Raw genomic sequence first — 23,010 nt, forward strand, 5'->3', positions numbered from 1 at the left:
GAAACTACATTAAATTTAAATAATAAAACTGCTGTCAGACAGCTGCTTTCCATTATATGTTGACATTATTAGTTTTCTGATAGTAAATGTTCATTCATTTTTAAAATACTTTCTAATTTGTTTCTTTTTTAAAAACATGTTATTTATTTACTGAGTTTAGAGAGAGAAGGAAGAGGGGAGAGAGACAGAAACATCTATTTGTTGTTCAACTTACTTATGCACCCATTGGTTGATTCTTGTATGTGCCCTGACAGGGGATCAAACCCAAAACCTTGGTGTATCTGGACTTCACTCTAACCAACTGAGCACCCTGTTCAGTGCCTCTAATTTGTTTCTTATTCTAATTAAATTATAAAGCATATGCACACAGTTGAATATTATGCAATAATTTCAAGAAAAAATTTTTAGCTAAAGAGCATTTTTATATATGTGAATTTCAAATGGCAAAATACTTCTCTAACTTAACTATATTACTCCAATCTAAGTGGATGATCAAATATGAGATTAATTTCAGTTATTATTATGTAATAACAATAATATACTTAAGAGAAAAAAGAGTTATAAACATATAATTCTGGAATATCATTAATTTAGTCCCTGACATTACTCACTCAACTAGCTTATGACAGTAGAGGACAAAAAAGTAAAAAACTAGAACATTCTGTCCTTGGCCAGTGTGGCTCAGTTGGCTAGCACATCTTCCTGTGCACTGAAGGGTCACGGGTTCAATTCCTGATCAGGACACATACCGAGGCTGTGGGTTCAATCTCTGGTCAGAGCTCGAATGGGAGACAACCAATGGATGCTTCTCTCTCACAACAATGTTTCTCTTTCTCCTTCTCCCTTCCTCTCTCTCTAGAATCAATAAAGAACATTGTCAGGTGAGGATTTAAAAAAAAAAATAGAATCATATGTTACTAAGAGAGAAAAAATTTTAAATTTCCACTTGGAATATGACAGTTTTAATTATGAAGACATTAATATTTATAGCTTAATGTGACAGAATAGCTTTTAAATGACAAAAACGTTTAAAAATACAAAATTACTATAAATACACTAATATTTAATACTCAGCTCATATTTTAATAAATTTTTAAATTACATAGCACAAAGAAATGTTAAAATGGCGAGTTAGAACATCAGGGTGAGAGATGAGAGGCCTTAAAAATATTCCTTTAATTTAAATTAATTTAATTTTTCCTAGCACCAGTTATCCCCTCTATGCCCTCCTCCACATCCACCCATACCCTTTCCCCCAAACCTCCACAATAACCACACTGTTGTCCATGTCCATGAGTTCTTTCTTTTTTTTCTTTTTTACTTAATCCTTCCACCCCCGAGCATTCTTCCTCCTGCCCCCAGTTGTCTGCCTGCTTTCTATCTACCAGTTTGTCTCTATTTTGCTTGGTAGTCCAGTTTGTTCATTAACTTCCACATAAGAGTGAAATCATATGGTACTTGTCATTCTTAACTGGCTTATGTCACTTAGCATAAGTTTCTCTAGGTCCCTCCACGCTGTTGCAAAGGGTAAATTTTATTCTTTTCCATGGCAGAGTAGTATTCCATTGTGTAAATATATCACAGTTTTTTATCTACACATCTACTTATAGACACTTTGGCTGCTTCCAAATATTGGCTATTGTAATTAATCCTACAATGAACATAGGGGTACATATATTTTTTGAATTAATGTATTGGGTTTCTTCAGATACATTCACAAAAGTGGAATCATTTGGTATAAGGCAGTTCTGTTTTTAATATTTTGAGGTAACTCCATATTGCTTTCCACAGTGGCTGCACCAATCTGCATCCTCACCAGTCAACAAGGGTTACCTTTACTCCACATCCTTGCCAATACTGTTTTTTGTTGATTTATGGATGATAGCCATTCTGACAGGATAGAGAAACTAGAAATAAAGTCATGCATGTATAGACAATATTTGACAAAGGATGCAAAAACATGCAATAGACTAAAGATAGTAGAGTTCATAAACAGTTTTGAGAAAATTAGACAGATACGTGCAAAAAAAATGAAACCAGACCACCTTCTTACAGGGTACACAAAAATAAACTCAAAATGGATTAAAGACTCGATGTTAGACTCAAAACCATAAAAAATCCTAGAAGAAAATTTAGGTAGTAAAATCTCAGCTATATCTTGTAGCAAAATTTTTTCTGATATCTCCTCAGGGAAACAAACAAAGAAGCAAACAGAAAACCCAAATGGGATTAAATCAAACTAAACAGTTTTTCCACAGCAAAAGAAACAATCAACAAAATGAAAAGACAACCCACTGAAATGGAAGAACATACTCGCCAATGATACATCTGATAAGGGGTCAATATCCAACACTTATAAAGAATTTATAAAACTCCCCACCAAAAAACAAACAATCCAACTTAAAAATGAGCAAGAGACCTGAATAGACAATTCTCCAAAGAGAACAGACAGATGGCCAGCAGATATATGAAAAGAAGCTCAATGTCACTAATCATCAGAGAAAACACAATAAGATGTCATCTCACACTTGTCATAAAATATTAATTTTAAATGCTTACCTTTAAAGAGAAGATAAGAACACAGAAATGAAAATAGGTACTTAAGGTCAGACATTTATATCACAAAAATATCTGGAGCCATGATTCCAGTTTGTATATTTAAATTCATATTCTTTCCAATATATGGTATAGCTGCTTCTTTACTTAAAATTTAAGATGTCAATGCTTGACATTTTAGAACTTTGTTTCCTAATTTCTTGACAGCTCACATAAAAAGGGGTTATAATTTAATTCAATTTAATTAAGTTTAATGGCTAATAAAGTTTACGTAAAAAGTACCATATACATTTTACAGGGCATGTAGATAAAATGTGGCATCATCCTAATTTTGCAGAAATCCTAAAAGTGTGATGTGACTTTTTTTTTTATATTCAACCATATCAATACAGATTGAAAACAAAAACAAATGGTATACAAAAACTCTTTCCAATAAGAATAGGTGGGGAAAACAACTCCATGGCAACATTGTAACTGGTATTGACTATCTAAACACATAGAAAATATAAATAAAAATATTTGATACCAAAACCCTTTAAAAATCTTTTCTTATACCTTATTTTTGATAAAAAATAAAAATCACAATCTTGTTGTAATTGACAAGTTATGTTATATCTTGTCTTAAGCTAAATATAATACTTTAAATAAAATCTATAATAATAAAAGGGTAATATGCTAATTAGACTGGACATCTTCTGGACATCATTTTGGAAGTCCTTCCTGACAAAGCCGGGGAAGCCAGCCCAGGTCCCAGGTGCCTACGGGCAGCCGGAGGAGGGAAGCAGCCTGGGTCCCGGGTGGCAGAGGGAAGCCAGTGCTGGCAGCCGGGGGAAGGAAGGCCTACTCTTGCATGAATTTTTGTGCATTGGGCCTCTAGTATAAGATAATCTAACTTAATAATAATAACCTTTAAAAATGCAGTTGATCTTGTTTGAAACACATTCTCTATCTTGAAAGAAATTTTAAAGATCACTGGGTCCCATTAACCCTATGATGCCTAAATGCACCTACATCATTCATATGAGATAGTCATATAAACATATCAGTGACAAGAAGCTGCTACATCTATTGGCTTTTATAAAATCCATCTTTATCCCATAATCTATCTTTGAACTCTTCCTTGTGCAGCTTCATTATGCCTTTTAAAGAAGAAGCATGACCATGACATTATTTCTGATCCCAAATAACAGAGAAAATACTAAGCTGATTTCTGTAAAAAAGTAAGTCATTCAATAACTGCCTTTAAAAAATGTATCAAACTATCCAAAGTTTTCATCAATATTTTATTTAATGCACAGAGTTATGATATATCTTAAAGCATGTGACATTTTACCTGGATACAATGGCTGGAGGGAACACCGTACCTTTCCCCCCCCCCCATCTTATACATCTCTCTAAATTTATATGTGCCTTTTTTATTCCTTGACAAAATATATAGTTTAACCTTATTGATATTAATTTATTAAGTTATTTTCAGAGAAATGTAAAAAAAAAGAAACTAAAACAAGTATTAAAAAGTAGCTAGTAAAATGAATGACATTAACTAGGACAGAAGCATTACAAAACAAAACAAAAACAGTTTTATTTTCTTCCTGGCTCATTTGAGTAGAAATATATGTACAAAAAAGAGGTACTGATTGGGTGTGATAAACATCAGTGAAGAATTTTGTTGTTTAGTTTTTCTATTTATTCTGTTGATTTGCAAATGCTAATCGTTTTTTGTATTATTGGTTTATTAAGACATCCATATTTTTTAGGTCATAACAGTCTAATAAATTTAGTAAATATGAAAAAAGAATGACTGCCTTGTGTGTCAGGTTTAACATTTAGTAATTAAAGTAATTAAAAGCAAAGTATAATATAATGTTTTTTTAAAGGGTCATCTTGGACAAATACTTAATCTCTGTGTGACTTGGTTTGCTCAGAAGTAATAACCTGAGCATAATAATGCAGCATAACACTGCTGGGAGAATTAAATGAGTTAGTATTTATATAGCTTAGAATAGTGCATGACACTTATGAACTGTACCAGAGGCCCGGAGCACAAAATTCATGCACGGGGGGTCCCCTCAGCCCAGCCTGCAACCTCTCCAATCCGGGACCCCTCAGGGCAGTCAGACATCCCGCTCACAATCCGGGACCACTGGCTCCTAACTGCTCACCTGCCTGCCTGCCTGATCACCCCTAACTGCCTCTTCCTGCCAGCCTGATCAACCCTTACTGCCCCCCCTGTCAGCCTGGTTGCCCCCAACTGCCCCCCCCCGCGCTGGCCTGGTTGCCCTCAACTGCCCCCCCTGCCGGCCTGGTCGCCCCACGCAGCCTACTGTTCAGTGGTTTGGTTGTCCCTCACTAACCCCCTGCCGGCCTTGTCACCCTACGCAGCCTGCTATTCGGTTGTCCATCTGGTTGTTTCAGTCGTGACGGCCCCTGCCTTTTTATATATTAGGATAAGTGCTATTAAATAAGTTAATATATTAATTAAAACAATATATGTATAAATTCAACAAATAATAATCCAGTGCCAACAACATATAAAATTTTGTGCTAAGCACCAGAAATTGAAAAACAAAGACAAAAGTTGATAGAAAATAATTTTCCTCAAATAATAATTGTCTTCATCCTAGCTAGGTGATTCAATTGGTTGGAGAGTTATTCCATACACCAAAAGGTTGCAGGTTCAGTCCTTAGTTGGGGCGCAAATGGAGGCAACCAATTGAAGTTTCTCTTTCTCTCTCTCTTTAAAAATACAGAAACATATCCTTAGGTGAGGATTTAAAAAAAAGTGTCTTCAGTGTCTGGTGAGAGATAGCATAGTATACAAGCAATTATATTTTTATGCATATTTGTCATAATAAAGGTGTTCAAATATTTTATCAGTGCATGAGACTAGGTCAGTCTACCAGTACCCTGATTTTCCCATCAATTATGAGGATCCTTTAATTTCAGATTTAAGAATCTTCATGAATCTTCATTATGTATTCCTCTAAAAAGCAACAAAAAGAAAAGTGGGCTCCTTCACAGTTTACAGCATGCTTTCCTAGACTTTTTCTACTTAGAACTTCTCTGTGAAGTTTGTGCTGTCAATGTTTGTTTTATAAGCAACTATGGTTTAGAAATACAAATAGCCTGCTCTGTCCCAGATGTGAAAATCAGGTTTCCAAACCCTCAGTTCAGAGATCTTTATTTTGAATACATGTGATAAAATTACTGTTTGAATTCCATGTGACATATTAACTTTTTAAGTATTTAATATTGAAGTATTAATATTGGCTATGAATTAATTAAACTTAACTTTGTTTTCAGTTTGATAGTGTAAAAGAACTAGCATAATTGGTTCTACTTTCTAAATGAAAGATACTGTATTTCACTTCCAACATAATCAAGTCTCTAGTATTTTTAGTACCTACTAATTATTATCCTATATAATAAAAGCCTAATATGCAAATTGTCCCCTCAACCAGGAGTTTCACCAGGGGGCGGGGCCAGCCAGCCAACTGCAAGAAGGGAGGCCCCGGCTGGCAGCCAGCAGCTGGCAGCCACTAGGGACCCCACCCGTGCACTAATTTCGTGCACTGGGACTCTAGCGTAAGTATTACCGAAGATTTAAAAGGCAATATTTGCTGTAAAATAGATTTAAATCTAACAGAAGAAAAAATATAACACTTCCTTCAGAAATAATAAGCAGACAATCACCCTATGATTAGGTACAGTGAGTAAAATCTAAAATCATAAATTTAATAGAACAATTTATATTGTTATAGACCTCCTTCCAACCACTCCCCCAACTTACTCATAGGAGAGATATTAAGTCAGTTACTTTTTATTGTTTATTTTCCTTGTGCCCAAAAGTATTCTACCTCTTTTACATTTAAACACGGAATACTTAAAATAATCTTACAAAGCAAGTGCTATTATCCTTATTTTATCAAGGATACTGGATTTCAATAAAATTACCAATATGGTCTACACTCTTCAGGCTGCTAAGTAGAGATACATTAAATTTCAAAGCTTTTGATTTCTCTTTCAGTCTATCTTCTGTGGAAAGGGAAAAGCAAAATTTAATAGTGGGGACTATAGCATTTTTTACAGTGTTACTAAATGATTTATGCTATGGAATAAATTCCAGTGAAGTATCTTAATTATCTGAAAACAGAAATCTTTCTCAAGATGATGTTGGCAGTGGCAGTTGAAAGTTGACAACATGCCTTTTATCTGTGTGTAAAAGCTACTTTCACAACAATGGTGGTGGCCCTGCAGTCATTTTCAGCCGTCTGATAAATTGTATTTATATTACACTCTGAAGCACACAGTGGTACTGTACTGCACTGGTGAGTCGAAACACTTCACTCATCTAATCAAGGCTGTCCCAACTCATCTGAAAAATAGCATAGTGTGTTCGATGCACAAAGAAGGATTGTCAAACCAGATGCAAATATTACAATAGGAATTCTTGACTTGACAGGTTGTCTACACAAGGGACGAGATATTATGCCTCACTAGAGAGCAATAAACAGCAGAGAGATAAAATAACAACACTCAATCAAGGGGAGCAGTTTCTCCAGAGATTTTTATGTATTTATTTTGTATTAAAATCCTCTGGTTCTTCAGTAACACATGAAGTTTGAAAACAATCAATATTCTGAGTCTTATTTTTTAGTTTCACAAACCAGTGACTGATGAGGTAAATAGATATGATGAACCAGGAAAGGATCCTCTCATAAGTGATATAAATTGATATAGCTTAATTAACTAAACAGGGTCCTTTTTCCTTTGGACCCGGGCTTCTTCCCGTACAATCTGACCTCACAGGGTGAGTGCCCCAGCCACCTCTCTAAGCTCTGTCCACCACTACTGTCATCAGCTGTTCCCTGCAGCCTATGGGGCCATAGGCAATACAACACAGCGGGGAGGACTTAGGGCCATTTGAGCAGGGAAATCCCAGCAAGCTGGTGCAGGAGGCACTGGCTTCTGGATACTGGGAACCCTTAACTCTGGAACTTTTGCCTTGTTAAAAGAGGCACAGCTAGACAAAGGATGTGACTCAGTCCTCTCATGTGCAGAATCCAAGGCAAGACTCCTGACTGCCTAGATCTAAGGGGCTGGTATTAAGGGACAGATTCAGTCTTTGTGAGGTCTGAAGTTTAAAAAGCCTGGAGGTGTCATTAAAGAATAGCAACATTAGTAAGCAGTTGGCTGGCCAATCTTCATCCTCTATATTTTAGTCCATGGTACCCTTCCATTTTCCAGACATAAATCAGCATCTGTCCATTGTGCTTCCGACTGCAGAGAATACATCTGAAACTCTCTGAATGATTTCCCCAAAGACTCTGCATTATGCTTGAGATTAGAAGATTACTCTTCCCAGCTACAACTCCTCCTCCAAAAGCTGTTCAGTGGACTGACATTTAGGCAACAGCTCTCTGCGCAGAAGTCTCTCCACATAATTCTTCTGACAGCTGTTTCTACCCTTAAATTGACCAAATCATAAAACAGCTACCATTTCTTTAAAAACTTGCATGGGAAGAGGGCTGTTTCATATTCACAGTAGTGTGTATCCAGACATTTATCAAATTCATGCCTCTATTTCTTCTGTTTTAAATAAATTTTTTTCTAGTGAAAGTCACAACTTATTAAGAGATATCCCACCACCTGGAAGAAAGTTTTGCAATGCACATAGCAACTCAAGTTTAGAGATCAGAATATACAAAGAACTTCTCCTAATAAATATAAAAGTCAAATCACCAATAAAGAAATGGACAAAAAGATATGATAGGCCATTTATGGAATAAGAAACACAAATGTCCAACAGACATTTGCAAAGATACAATCCATGACTAAAAATAAGTTGATGTAAATCAAAATCACAATGCCAGTTCACACCCCTAAAACTGGTGAAAGTATAGAGCCTTACAAGGCTAACTGTGGGCAACAGCGTTAACCATGAGGAGTTCTGGCGAATGACTGAGCATTGTCTGCTGAATTCAAAGATGTTATGTGCCTTACAACCCTACCATCCCACTCCCAAAGAAACTCCACACTGTCTCCAGGAGCCCATGAATGTTCATAGAAGAACTATTTATAAAATAAACATTGCAAACTGTCTATATGCTTATTAACAGGAGATTGAATAAATGCATTTTGATACAATTATATGATGGAATAGTATACACTAACAAAAACAACTAGCATTGTAAGTCAAACATTTATCAGCACACTGCTGGGTGCTGGATGGGCCTTCTCAATACCCACGGCCTGTGGTGGTGAAAAGGGAGCTTACTGTGCCTGACTGGCCAGAGGACAAGAACTAGGGCCTTTGTGAAATGGTCTAGGGCAATGGTCGGCAAACCGCGGCTCGCGAGCTGCTGTTTGCCGCTCTGTTGACGAATGAGTTTGCTGACCACTGGACTAGACTAACTGTTACCATGTAGTTGGAAGCTGTGAGAATTAGGCAATTGTGGCATATTGTGTGCAAAGAGGTAAAGGGTAGTATATGACAGTGGTCAGCAAACTCATTAGTCAACAGAGCGGCAAACCGTGGCTCGCGAGTGGTTTGCCAACCACTGGTCTAGGGAGGTTGACATGTGCTGAAAATGAAGAAGAGTTTCCTAACAGGACAGGCCGGCCAGGATCAGAAGAAGCTTTCCTCTAAGGGAATAAATTGTCTGTCACTGGAGGTGTCAAGCAGGAGTTGGGCATCTTCATGGGCAGTGTGCCAAGCACTGGATACCAGTGGTGTAAGGGCAGGGTTAGATAAAGATGGTCTTTATGACTCTCTTCCACACCCAAAGGCCCTGTGGTTCCATGATTCAGTGACTTTGCAAAGCATGATCCAAAGAGGACAGGACTGAATAAATAACCAAATGGTGACACATCCATGCCATACAACACTGCTCACTAATGAAAGGGCATGGACTCTGGCACATGCAACAACACGAATAAATCTAAAAAAACATGCTGCCGAAACCGGTTTGGCTCAGTGGATAGAGCGTCGGCCTGCGGACTGAAGGGTCCCAGGTTCGATTCCGGTCAAGGGCATGTACCTTGGTTGCGGGCACATCCCTAGTGGGGGGTGTGCAGGAGGCAGCTGATCGATGTTTCTCTCTCATCGATGTTTCTAGCTCTCTATCCCTCTCCCTTCCTCTCTGTAAAATATCAATAAAATATATTTTAAAAAAAATTAAAAAAACATGCTGAGTGAAAGAAGCCTTGTATGAGGGGCCTCAAACTGATTCCATTTATGTCATGCTTCAGTTTCTGACTTTTTTAAATGGGAGAGTTTTAAGGTACCAAGTAATGGAAGATAAGTAAAGGCTTAAAGACAAAGTGTAGAAGAAAATCTATTAGTAAAGAATCATAAGAATTTACATAAGAACCTAAGTGGAATTTACTAATACTCGTGTGGATTTTCAGTGAGAATCAATGGCAATGATTCAGAAAGGAATTTTGTGGAAAGTAGACTTACATGTTTCACACTTACATAGTTCCATTGATAATATTCAATATAAATTAAAATAATACCAAAGGTCTCCCTTACCTAGACTATTACTAATTCAAAATAACATGTTAGGATTGTCACAATATTACATTATTTCATCTTAATTACAATTAGTAAAATACATATTTCTTCTCCAATCTTAATGCAATTACTTGGTAATATATTGAGAGTTTTATAACCATATTTAATTTGCCTAGGTTCTGAAATGCATATTGTCTCAGTTTCCTTTTCACATTTCACCATGTCCAATGTCAGTACCCTATTCAATGCTGCTGTCATAAATAACCAAAATGGTCTCACTATAGGCACCTAACCCATCCTCCATTTAGTAGTGTGCTGGAAAATGGATAACGACCAGCTCTTTAGGAGAAGGAAAAATCCTGATTTGTAAGATTTGCCCATTGCTATGGTGTAAATACACCCACCATGGCTAATTTCAAGCTTACAATGGAAGATCACTGAACCTGAAGTTGGGAAGAAATGATAACAAATTGACTCTCCCAAAAACCTGTCTTCACACCACTCCCCTCACCACACCCAATACGTTCTCTATAAGAACACAGGATGGGGTTTTTTTTTAAAGATCACACCATCTGGGGCCTGGTTAAAAATAAGTTTTTGGATTCTTTTTACTTCTCCCAATCTTCTTTCAATTTTTTCCTGCTCCTAGTCTTCACGGAGTATTTGGACAAGCTGTTATCTGTGCTGGAAAATTCTACCTTTACCTTTTCACATAATTAACTGATATCCTTCAGATCTTAGCTCAAGAATTACTTCCTCAGAGAACTTTTCCCTGACATCCTTGGTTATGTTAAAGCCCCAAATTAAAGCCCTTATAACAGGATACTACCTCTATATTATAGCTATTGTTACATCTACAGTCTTGTATTTCTTGATGCAATCAATTAATGTGTGTCTCCCTGACTATACTCTTAAGTTTATGAGACAGCACTTGGTGTTCAACACTAAATCCCCAGCCCTGAGCACAGTACCAAGAACAAAGCAAATACTCAAGAATTAGATGAGTGCGTAAATGTGTACCTAAAATCATAAATGAATATGCTTCCCTGAAATTTGTAGAGTTGAAGATTAGATGATAAGAGGAGTCTTTGATGTGACTTCCGTAGGGCTACAGAGTTAGTGTAAAAACTTTATAGATGACATTAGAAAGTACTTAAGCTTTTCCAAATTTAATAATACATTATTCATTAAGATAAAATAAAAAGAGCTGACAGAACTTTAAATGTTTGTTCTTAAGAACCTATCCAAGTAAAATAGGTTACTTTTAGCCCTTCTTAAAAATATGACAATCTGATTTGAACGGGGACTCAGAACTGTTGGACATTGAAATTGGGACTCAAACATTTTTTGTTATTATATGTTTATTTCTAGATTGCAGAGGCAAGATTTTTTAAAGGAAAGAAATGGGGAAAAAATAGATACAGAGGCAAAGAAGCATTGAACAGACTGTCAGGCTACAGCAGGAAGGTAGGGGAGGTTGCGGGGGGGGGTGCTGTAAGAGATCAACTGAAAGACTTGTACGCATGCATATAAGCATAACCAATGGATACAAGACACTGGGGGGGGGCAAGTAAAGGCATGTACTGGGGGGTAGGGGAGGCCGGGGGGGGAGGTCAATGGGGAAAAAAAAGGAGACATATGTACTACTATATGTAATACTTCAAACAATAAAAAAATAAATAAAAAACAAAAACAAAACAAAAAAAAATGACCATCTGTACTAAATGATGGCATTTGCACCCTTTCAGAAGCAGCTCAATAAACTTTCTTTTTTTTAAAATTTTTTATTGATTTTTTACAGAGAGGAAAGGAGAGGGATAGAGAGCTAGAAATATCGATTCAGCTGCCTCTTGCACACTCCCCACTGGGGATATGCCCGAAACCAAGGCACATGGCCTTGACCGGAATTGAACCCGGGACCCCTGAGTCCGCAGGCCGACGCTCTATCCACTGAGCCCAACCAGTTAGGGCTAAACTTTCTTTATGTCAACAAATGAAGCACTACAAGGAGGCCTTGAACCTGGAATGCATACAGCATATTTAGCTAATGCATCATTTCAACAAATTGAAACAATAAACCAAATGTCTTAGGAAGTTTAGATTTCTCTATATAAAATAAAAACATGAAAATTGACAAAAGTAATAGAATAATTTATCTCTCTTATATTCACCTCTATATTTCTAAATTTACAATGACTATAAATCCCTTTATTTCAGATGTTGAGTCATGATATGTATAAACAGAGTACATGCATTTCAACAAACATCTATATATATATAAAAAGCCAGCGACCATAATGGTCATAATGACCCTAACGACTCGGCACTATGACGCCCACTGTGGCCAGTGAACTGGCCCGATCAGGGGGTGGGGCCAGCCAACCAACAGGCCCTCCCCCCTGCCAGCCCACTGCTGATCGGATTATTCCACCCTGATCAAGAGCAGGCTGCAGGCCAAACGCCCCCTCCCTTCCTCCCGGCCAGCCCATCCCCACAATCAGCCTGCCCCACCACAATAAGCCCACAGCCCCTCCCCCAGCTGGTCCACCCCTGATGGCACCCTCCACCTCAATGGGGGGCGGGGCTGGCCAGCCAACCTCCTGCAGCCCCTCCCCTGGCCGGCCCAATAGGGGATGGGGCCAGCCGGCCACCTCCCTAGACCCTCCCCCCTGCTGGCCCTGATCCCTATGGGCCCCCACTACCCTGATTATCCTGCAGCCCCTCCCCCCAGCCAGCCCTGCCCCTGATTGCCCTTCCAAGCCAATAGGGGGTGGGGCTGGCCCACAAACCTCCTGCAGCCCCTCCCCCTAGCCACCCCACCCCTGATCATAACCTCCATCCCACTAGGGGTTGGGGCTTGCCAACCAACCTCTTCCCCCCACTGGCCAAGCCCCCGATGGGCCCTCACTAAACTGATCGGCCTGCAGGCCCTCTCCCCAGCCGGCCCCTTCCTGAACACCCCCCCACCCCAATAGGCAGCCAATGGGCCAACCTCCTTCAGGCCCTCCACCTGCCCAGCCCACCCCAGATCAGCCCCCCTATCCCGATCAGAGGTAGGGCTCCGGCCAACCACCCATGGCCCCTCCCCATGGCCGGGGTGGGGCCCACCAGCCAATCCCCCCAACCCCTTCCCCCAGTCACTGGCCATGATTGGGCCTGATTGGGGCAGGCTGGCTGGCCAACCTCCCACCATCTCCTCCTCCCAACAGGCCCAGCCTGATCCAGCCAGACCCCACCCATGCACGAATTCATGCACTGGGCCTCTAGTATTTCTAATAAAACACAAAATAAAATTCAAAACTAATCATGAATGTGGTTTCTATTGTTCTCTTCAGAGTTTGAATTTCATGTACATTTAATAAGCTGCTCAAAGCACGTAATTGTGATTTGAGAAATGTATAAATTTGAGTAACATGAGAGTGTGGCTGGATATGTGGACATATTTTTAACATTAGGATTTTATAATTTTATAAAGCTCTGCACTAAAAGCTTTGATCCCAACACTCCATGCTTATAACAAATAATTGAAAACTGTATACTTTTTTTGGATCACAAAGATTTTTTTCTAGCAAATTTACCCTTTCTATGGTATTCTGAGCTACCTATCAGACCAGACTAAAAAGTAAAGTCAAATCCATACCTTTGTTTTTTGAATGAAGATATCCTATCTAATAAAGAGGGAATATGTTAGTTGACATCATTCTGTCACAAAGATGGCTGCACCCACAGCTGAGGCCAAGTTCCCATAAGGAGCCTTAATGAGCAATCAGCAGGAATCTGAAGTTGTGCCCTCCCCCACCCCGTGGGGCTTGACAGGGGAACTCAGGCTGCATCCCCCCACCCGACGGGGCTTGACAGGGGACCTCAAGGTGTGCTTCCCATCCTGGTGCTGGGCTAGGGGACCTCAGGCTGCTTACCCCACCCCAGCGCCATGCCGGGGGACTTCAGGCTGCACCCCTCACCAGGTGGAGCTTGAGAGGGGATTTCAGGCCATGCCCACCAACCTGGCACCAGGCTGGGGGACCTCAGACCGCACCCCCCATGCAGCGGGGCTTGACAGGGGACCTCAGGCCGCGCCCCCTGCCCTAGCACCAGGCCAGGGGACCTGAGGCTGGGCCCCCCTGCCTGGCTGGGCTTCACAGGGGACCTCAGGCTGTGCCCCCCATGGGGCTTGACAGGGGACCTCAAGGTGAACCCCCAGTGCTGGGTCGGGGGAACACAGGCTGCACCTCCCATCCAGCAGGGCTTGACGGGGGACCTGAGGCTGCTCCCCACTCCCGGTGCTGGGCCGGGGGACCTGAGGCTGTGCTCCCCCCACCTGGTGGGGCCTGATGGGGGACCTCAGGCCATGCCCCCCACCCAGCGGGGCTTGACGGGGGACCTCAAGGCATGCCCCCCACCCGGGTCTGGGCTAGGGGACCTGAGGCTACACCCCCTGCCCAGCAGGGCTTGAACAGAGTGGGACTGGCCGGGTCTGGATCTAGCCCAACGGGCGGGGGAGGGGGGCCAGGTTGGGTTTCATGCGATTTTGAGGTGTGCGTGTGTGGATGGGGACTTGACTCTGGGTCCTGTGGTGCGCCCCAGACTCTGACAGGAGTAAGGTTGTCATATACATTTTACTAATTTTCTTTCATCTCTGACACTTCTATTATAGAAAAAGGGCAAATAGCAATATTAAATTATTTCCTCTAATTAATTGCCTTTAATGTGCATGAATTCCATGCACTGGGCCACTAGTCTTTAGATATATCAACAAGAGAACAGGTCTGCCTTCTCTCACTATAGTGCTCAGAATGCAGCTTTCCTTCCTAAAAGATTTAGATATTTTCTCCCTATAACTTGCTATGCTGAAAAATGTGTATTTCATTCCTAACAGAAATGCATTATTCTTCCTTCATTCCTTATAGAAAATGTCTAAAAAAATTATAAATACATGAGAATATTTAAAAACAACTTGTAAAAATTAGAATATTTTCCTCCAGACTATGACTAAAAGTTAGTAAGGTTATATAAAATATTTCAGTCAAAAATATTTCTGACATTCTAAAATGATATACCAATACAATGTTATAATTAAGACCAATATTCTGAGTTTATTTTCATGAATTTATATCAATATATCAATACATGTGACCTAATGTTAAACAATCATATGTTTAACCCAAATCCATACCTTACATTAGATAAATAGCATCTGTTGCCTTTATACCACCATTGATATCTTAGGTGCATATTTTACCACTTTACCTAGATTATGACATCCTCAAAAATACATTATCTACAAATTTTTTCTTATGTAAACTCTAATGTATTCAGAAGCCCATATACTGAGATTACTGCAGTTCTTAGCAACAGATGTGCTGAGATTCTAATTATATGACTCTTTGAGTCCTATGTTTCAAAGACTCAATGGATTTTTTATGCATTTACCCATGTAAAGCCTGTACAATTAAAGGGAAATTTTTAAATAGAGAAATACTTCCATCACGAATTTAAAGGAAATACTAGTTATTCAAATGTCTCAACTTACAGCATTCTAATACCTTACTACACACACAGTTTGAATAATTATAAAGGTAGTGTTTAAGAAACTACATTTCATTTTCAAAATTTAGCTATCAGCTCTTAATGTGTGTATACATTTTGGGGGACACTATAGATAATACATTTGACTTTTCAGATATATTTCAATTGGTATATATGAGGTGTAATTTTCCTCCCATTAGACAAAAAAATGGCTTTTGGAATCTAAAAATTAGACTATATTAAGAGCAGTTAAATTGTTTTCACTTTTAGATTGTATTAAAACTGAATTACAATCATTACTTTCTGAATTGCTTAATACTTCTCTATAATAAGGATATTAACACTATTTTCATTCAATCAAATATACACATTGCTCCATTTGAACTCAACATTCTTAGATGTCACATTAAGGGATTTTCTAAATGATTTCAGAAAGTGTAGCAGGCATTTTCATTCCAGAGAACTCTGTCTTCAGGAGTTTATTCAGTAGAAAGACATCAAGAAACAAACATTATTATACAGTGTTATCAATGGGGAAAAATAACAGGTGCTTTAAGGGAACCCTTCCTCACTGATGAAGTGGTCAGCCAGCAATCCTTGGCAACATCATACATCACCTCGTTTCCAACCTTAAAGCAGGTATGGCACTACTTTCACTGGAAAATCATCAGTAGATTTCCCTTTTTCCCTTATTTAATGCATACCCAGTAATAATCCTAGTTTATTTGATATTTCAAGCCCATATAGCTCACATTTGTGACCATGAATTTAGTTGTCTCTTATTATTATAATAAAGAAAAGAACTAGCATTTATTCAATATAAGATCAAACTTAAATATAAATTAAATTATAAAAATGCAAATCAACTTTAAGCTTGGAAGTTTATATTAAAATCTGTTCATATTTTAGACCATTAAATCCTACAACTACAAAATAAGCAATCCAAGAACAGTGCATTCACACTCCCAGGTAAGGAAACAAAGTGCTTCAGGCTACTTACCCAAGTTCTGAAGATAAAGTAACAACATGACCCTTGGATGGGATATAGTTCAAACACACGAAGTTGGAAGCCACAGAAGTTACTCTTGAGAGTAGACTGATTTTTAATGTTGTGCAAAATTTACTTCTGCGCTCTAATATGATAGTATTGATACATTCATTATAAACCACAACTTCTGAGCAATCTAATTCAGTTATCTACAAGTTTTACAAAGCTCTAAAAATCAAATGAACAACTTACTGTTTGGAAGGTTCAGGGAATTTTAGCTCTTCTCCTTTCCTTGCTTCTATTGTTGGTTCCATAGGAGTGAGCACTACGGCAGCACATGAGACTACAGAGTTGTATGATTCCTCCCGGCAAACTGTCGTTATTAAAAGAATTCATTGTAAATGTCAAAGTTATTTATTAACTACTCTCACTTTCCTTTTTTTTCTACTTTTTCTTTTCAGTCAAATTAAAGAGATACCTAAACTAAAACATTAATTATCATTATATTATCCTTAATTATCATTTTCTAAACTAAGTCATCACTCACTAGGCATTGCCAACATTTTAAACTTTCATTATAAAAAGCTTTTCATTGAAGAATGAGAAGAACACAAATCATACACAGCTAAATTAATCTTTGCAACATGAGCACATCTGTTTAATCAGAATTAAAATCAATGAATAGGGCCCTAGCTGGTTTGGCTCGTTGGATAGAGCATGGGCCTGCGGACTGAAAGGTCCCAGGTTCAATTCCAGTCAAGGACACATGCCTCAGTTGTGGGCTCCATCCCCAGTGTGGGCGTGCAGAAGGCAGCCAATCAATGATTCTTTCTCATCATTGATGTTTCTATCTCTCTCTCCCCCTCCCTTCCTCGCTGAAATCAAGAAAAATATTTTAAAAAATCAATGAATAGGGCATTACCAGCACCCTAAAAATCCTGTGGTACCCCTTTCTAATGACTATTATAGCCTCCAAACTTAGCCATTATAATTACTTACATAACCACAGATTAGTTTATCTACTTCTAACCTTTATATAAATTACATCATACTCTTTTGTTGGTGTACTCTTTCATGTGGCTTATTTCAATTTGTTCATTCTTATACTTTCCAATGAATGCTATATATGTGATATATGTATATGTATAAATATATATGGTGGAGCAAAAGTATCAATAAGCATGCAAAACGTAGCTTATTATATTATTAGTATTTTTTAAACTATTGTATTATTTTCCATGTGAACAGCTATAGAACTACTTTTGCCTGACCCAATTCACGCACACACACACACACACACACACACACACACACACACATTTTATTGGTTATAGACATATGGATTATTTCTGGTCTGGGGCTATTTCAAAATGTCTATAAACTTTCTTGTACTGTTTTGGTGCATAAATAAATTTATATTGCAAAAATACTTATGAATTGCTCCTAAGGTATGTTCATATGTTTTATGTTCAAATTTTCTCAACTGATTGTACTAACTTGCATTCCCCAAAATAGAATAAGAATTTCAGTAGTTCTGCATCTGTTCCAACACTTGGTTTTGTCAGGTTTTTCTTTTTAAAAATTTAATATTGTATTAATTTTATTGCTATATACAAATTCAGCATCTTAAAATAATATACATTTATTATCATAGATCTTCATGTTAGAAGTCTAGGAAGGCTCAATTGTGTTCTCTGATTAAAGTCCCTCAAGGCCATTGTCAAGATTGTAGCCAATTTTTGCACTTATCTAAAGTCTATGGGTCAAGAATCCATTTCTGAGCTTGTGTATGTTGCTAGCAAAATTTAGTTTCTTGCAGTAGTGGGATACAGGTCTCCTTTGCCTTGCTGGCTAGTGGCCAAGAACCATTCTGAGCTCCCTGCCCGCCAGTGACCCACAGCCTGTCTATCTCAGCAACAGAGAACGCCCCTCACATTGAGGACTTCTCATGCTTCAAATCTATTTTCTTCTTTTCCTAACAGCTGGGGAAAATATTCCTCTGCTTTTAAAGGACTCATGTGATTAGTCTAGATTATATCCTTTTTTATTACCTCAAAGTCAACTGATTAATAATCTTAATTATAGCTACAAAATCCCTTTTACCATGTAACATAACATAATTGTAGTAGTGAAGTCCTATAATTTTCCCAGTGGAAGTAATTATACCAGGGCTACAGTCATGTGTCATCTTAGAATTCTGCCTACCATGGCTATTCCTGTAAATGTATAGTGATATCACATTTTACTTTGCATTTTCGTCATAACTAATAAATTGAATATATATACACACACAACATATATATATATATATACACACACACACATATATATACACACACATATACATACATATGTATATATGTGTGTGTGTGTATGTGTGTGTGTGTATATATAGATATAGATATAGATATAGATATAGATATAGATATAGATATAGATATAGATATAATGTATTTGTGCACGGGGGGTGAGGGGGGGTCTCTCAGCCCAGATTGCACCCTTCTGGGACCTTTTGGGAGATGTCTGACTGGTGGTTTAGGCCTGATCTCACAGGGATCCCTGAGGATCAGGCCTAAACTGGCAGTCGGGCATCCCTCTTGCAATCTGGGACCCTGGTTTCTAACTGCTCACCTGCCTGCCTGATCACCCCTAACCACCTCTGCCTGCCTGCCTCATCACTCCTAACTGCCTCTGCCTGCCTGCCTCATCACCCCTAACTGCCTCTGCCTGCCTGCCTCATTGCCCCTAACCACTCGCCTACATGCGTCATTGTCCTTAACCATCCCCTGCCTGACTCATCACCCCTAACCGCCTCTGCCTGCCTGTCTCATTGCCCCTAACTACTCACCTGCCTGCCTCATCACCCATAACCACTTGCTTACCTGCCTGATCAGTGGCCTGCCTGCCTGATTGCCCCTAAGCGCCTCTGCCTGCCTGCTTCATTGCCCCTAACTGCCTCTGCCTGCCTGCCTCATCATTCCTAACAGCCTCTGCCTGCCTGTCTCATTGCCCCAAACCACTCGCCTGCCTGCCTGATCTCCCCTAACTGCCTCTGCCTGTCTGCCTGATCACTCCTAACCACTCGCCTGCCTGCCTGATCGCCCTTAACCACTCTGCCTGCCTGATTTCTCCTAACCACTCGCCTGCCTGCCTGATCTCCCTGGTCTCGGGTCGCTCTGGTCGTTCCACTGGTTTGGTTGCTGGACTTTTATTATATAGGATATACATACATATATATTTAATCCTCATTTTACATGATTCTGATATGCACAAATTTCAGTTACATGATTTAGTTAAATAATACCAGATACCACCAAAAATACGTTTCAAATTTCAGTTAGCATGGTATATCAGCTATAACTGTATAAAGTATAAATTTCTCTACTAGCTCTTCAGTCCACACAAATAAGAGATCATGTTCAGGTTCACACATACTGCTTCTTTCTAAGTCTTTATGATTGGTCTTTATGATACTCAGTTTAAGCACAGACCTCAAAGTGTGTAGTTGCATTGCTCCCTTGTCTTCCAGTGATAAGCCCATGTGACATTTTATAAAAATGAATGCTCTGAGGAAGGAATTTGCCAGTGGAAATAAAAGAGTAGCAAAGAAATGAAAACTGTTAGTGCTGAAAATGATATTTGATTTGATCATAAATAAAAAGCCAATAATCACTGATCTAAGTATTCATTTTAGGAACTAAGAGCTAGACAACAAATTAACTTCCTCTCATTGTACAAAGAGGGAAATACTAAACACACATCACACATTAATGAACGGGAAGACAAAAATATAATGGTTGGGCCATGATCTGAAAGAGAAAGATGTAAGAAATGATCCCAGGTTCTTCAATTTTCCTATAAAAATATTTACTGAATTATTATTCTGCTTAGGGCTAGAGTCTAAGGTATAAAATAGATGACCAGACCTAGCCAGTTTGGCTCAGTGGATAGAGCGTCAGCCTGTGGACTGAAGGGTCCCGGGTTCAGTTCTGGTTAAGGGCACATGCCTCGGTTGCAGGCTCGATCCCCAGTAGGGAGCATGCATGAGGCAGCCAATCAATGATTCTCTCTCATCATTGATACTTCTATATCTCTCTCCCTCTCTCTTCCTCTCTGAAATCAATAAAAATATAAATATTAAAAATAAATGAATGAATAAATAAATAAATAAATAAATAAATAAATAAATAAAATAGATGACCATTTTGCCAGGCCAAGTGACTCAGTTGGTTAGAGTTGACCCTGTACACCAAAAGATTGCATGTGCCCACTAGGTGATGTGTAGGAGGCAGCTGATCAATGGTAAATGATGTTTCCCTCATCAATGTTTCTCTCTCTGTATCCCTCTCCCCTTCTCTCTCTGAAATCAGTAGAAACATATTTAAAAATTAAATTTAAAATAATAAAATAAAATAGATGACCATTTTAAGCAGAGCTGAAATTGAGACAAACTTGTGGTGCTCAAGAGATAACATTTAATGTTCAGAGTGTTTCAAGGAGGGGCCCTGGTTTCTTCATTGTCTCTTCAGTGCCATAAAGCAGATTTTCTTTCTTTGTAAAAACCATGTTAATTTTTTTCTACTTATTCTTGGCATGAGCTTTGTATCTCTGACAGACAATTCCATCACAGGTGAGAGCAGAGAACTCTATTACAGTTTAGATTTACATTGTTGCCTAACCACTGCTAGAGAAGAATTAGATTAAGAACATTATTGATTTACTTCTCTGAGATAACACTTGCTTATTCAATAAACATTTAGTGAGCTACTGATATGTTCCAAGAAACATGCTGAATTGATAGGGTTCAACTCTGGGCAAGAGAGAAGTGCTCCACCCCCAAAAATGTGTTTAATGAAGTTTTGATTTATTCTTCTAGAGCACTGATTTTCAACCTTTTTCATCTCATGGCTCACATAAAATAATTACTAAAATTCTGCAGCACACCAAAAAATATAACTTTGGCTAATTTGACAAAAAAAAAAAAAATGGTATCATTTTGATTCATTCATACCAGATGGCTATTGTTGTGTTGGTTCTTGTTGTGTGTGTGTTTTTTTTGTTTTTTTTTAAATATATTTTATTGATTTTTTACAGAGAGGAAGGAAGAGGGATAGAGAGTTAGAAACATCGATGAGAGAGAAACATCCATCAGCTGCCTCCTGCACACCTCCTACTGGGGATGTGCCCGCAACCAAGTTACATGCCCTTGACCGGAATCGAACCCGGGACCCTTCAGTCCGCAGGCCAACGCTCTATCCACTGAGCCAAACCGGTTTTGGCCTTGTTGTGTGTTTTTGTTTTTGTTGTTTTTATTTTTGTTTTGTTTTTGTTTGTTTGTTTGTTTTTTGACAATCTAAGAAAAAAGAGGTCAGATCCCCTAACTAAATAGTCAGGTATTTCATGTATTAAAAATTCTTACTGCACACCAATTGAAAATCGCTGGGTTAGAGATATGTCTCAAATATTAGGGCAGTCAACCTCTGACCAGATTAGGTGAAAGCATCTACCTAGTTTTCTATAAGAGAAATTGGAGTTAAGTTATTAAAAAGATTAAAAAAAAAGAAATAGAGAAAATGCTGTAAGTAAATAATAAAAATTTCAAAAACAAGAAACATTTGTTTACTCAAGGTAATTTGAATATCATTACTTAATTTGTATGGTGTAGAGGCTGGAACAGATGACGATGCACTCAAAGCTCTAAGGCATTAAAAACAATGAATAACTAGGCCAATAAGAAAATAACCCCATTAATTGTTCTATAAAAAAAGTGACAATTAATGAACCTGTCTGAAGATAGATGGTTGGGAGCCCCATTTAAATGACTAATCTTTTATATTTAGCTGAAATTAAATTACACTCAAGTTTCAATATTTTTAAATTTCATTATCATGAGGTAAAAGAATTAGTGTAATAAATGCAAGTTAGGCAATAAAGTAATAGAGAAGTTATGACTTCAAAAAAAGTGAATGGAATAATAAATGGGCAGTACACATTTTCCAAACAAAAAATACTTCTAGGTAGTTATAATTATATGAACACCAAAAACGATCAAATCTTCTGAGAGCCTCTAAGTCAAAAATCTGCAATTATTAGGGCAGAGTAGAAATAATTTCTGGTTTCATTTCATGTATTTATTTTAATTTAAGTATTTCTGGTATATACTTATATTAACAATATTAGTTTCCTGTGTATAATAAAATTATTTGGCATTATATATCTTACAATGTGATCACCTCACTAATTCTAGTAATTATCTGTCACCATATAAACTTATCACAATATTCTTGACTATATTCCTCTCCCCTCTTCACCCATCCTTCCACCTCCTCCCTTTTGGTAACCATTCTTTTGGTCTATAAGTCTGTTTTTGTTTTATTTTTACATTCCACATATAAGTGAAAACATCCTATCTAATAAAAGAGTA

General features: G+C 38.3%; 1 protein-coding gene across 2 annotated transcripts in view; it reads right to left on the bottom strand.

The window, feature by feature from the left end:
• The window catches only part of CCSER1 (coiled-coil serine rich protein 1), a 1,252,026-nt gene that overhangs the window by 961,059 nt on the left and 267,957 nt on the right, over window positions 1-23,010 (bottom strand). For both annotated transcript variants that reach the window (XM_080677357.1, XM_080677358.1), the window contains exon 5: window positions 16,839-16,959. In XM_080677357.1, coding sequence (XP_080533483.1) covers window positions 16,839-16,959 — 121 coding nt within the window. The remainder of the gene's footprint in view (window positions 1-16,838; window positions 16,960-23,010) is intronic.

This window comes from Plecotus auritus, assembly GCF_963455305.1.
Source record: "Plecotus auritus genome assembly, chromosome: 1".
NCBI classification, from domain to species: domain Eukaryota; kingdom Metazoa; phylum Chordata; class Mammalia; order Chiroptera; family Vespertilionidae; genus Plecotus; species Plecotus auritus.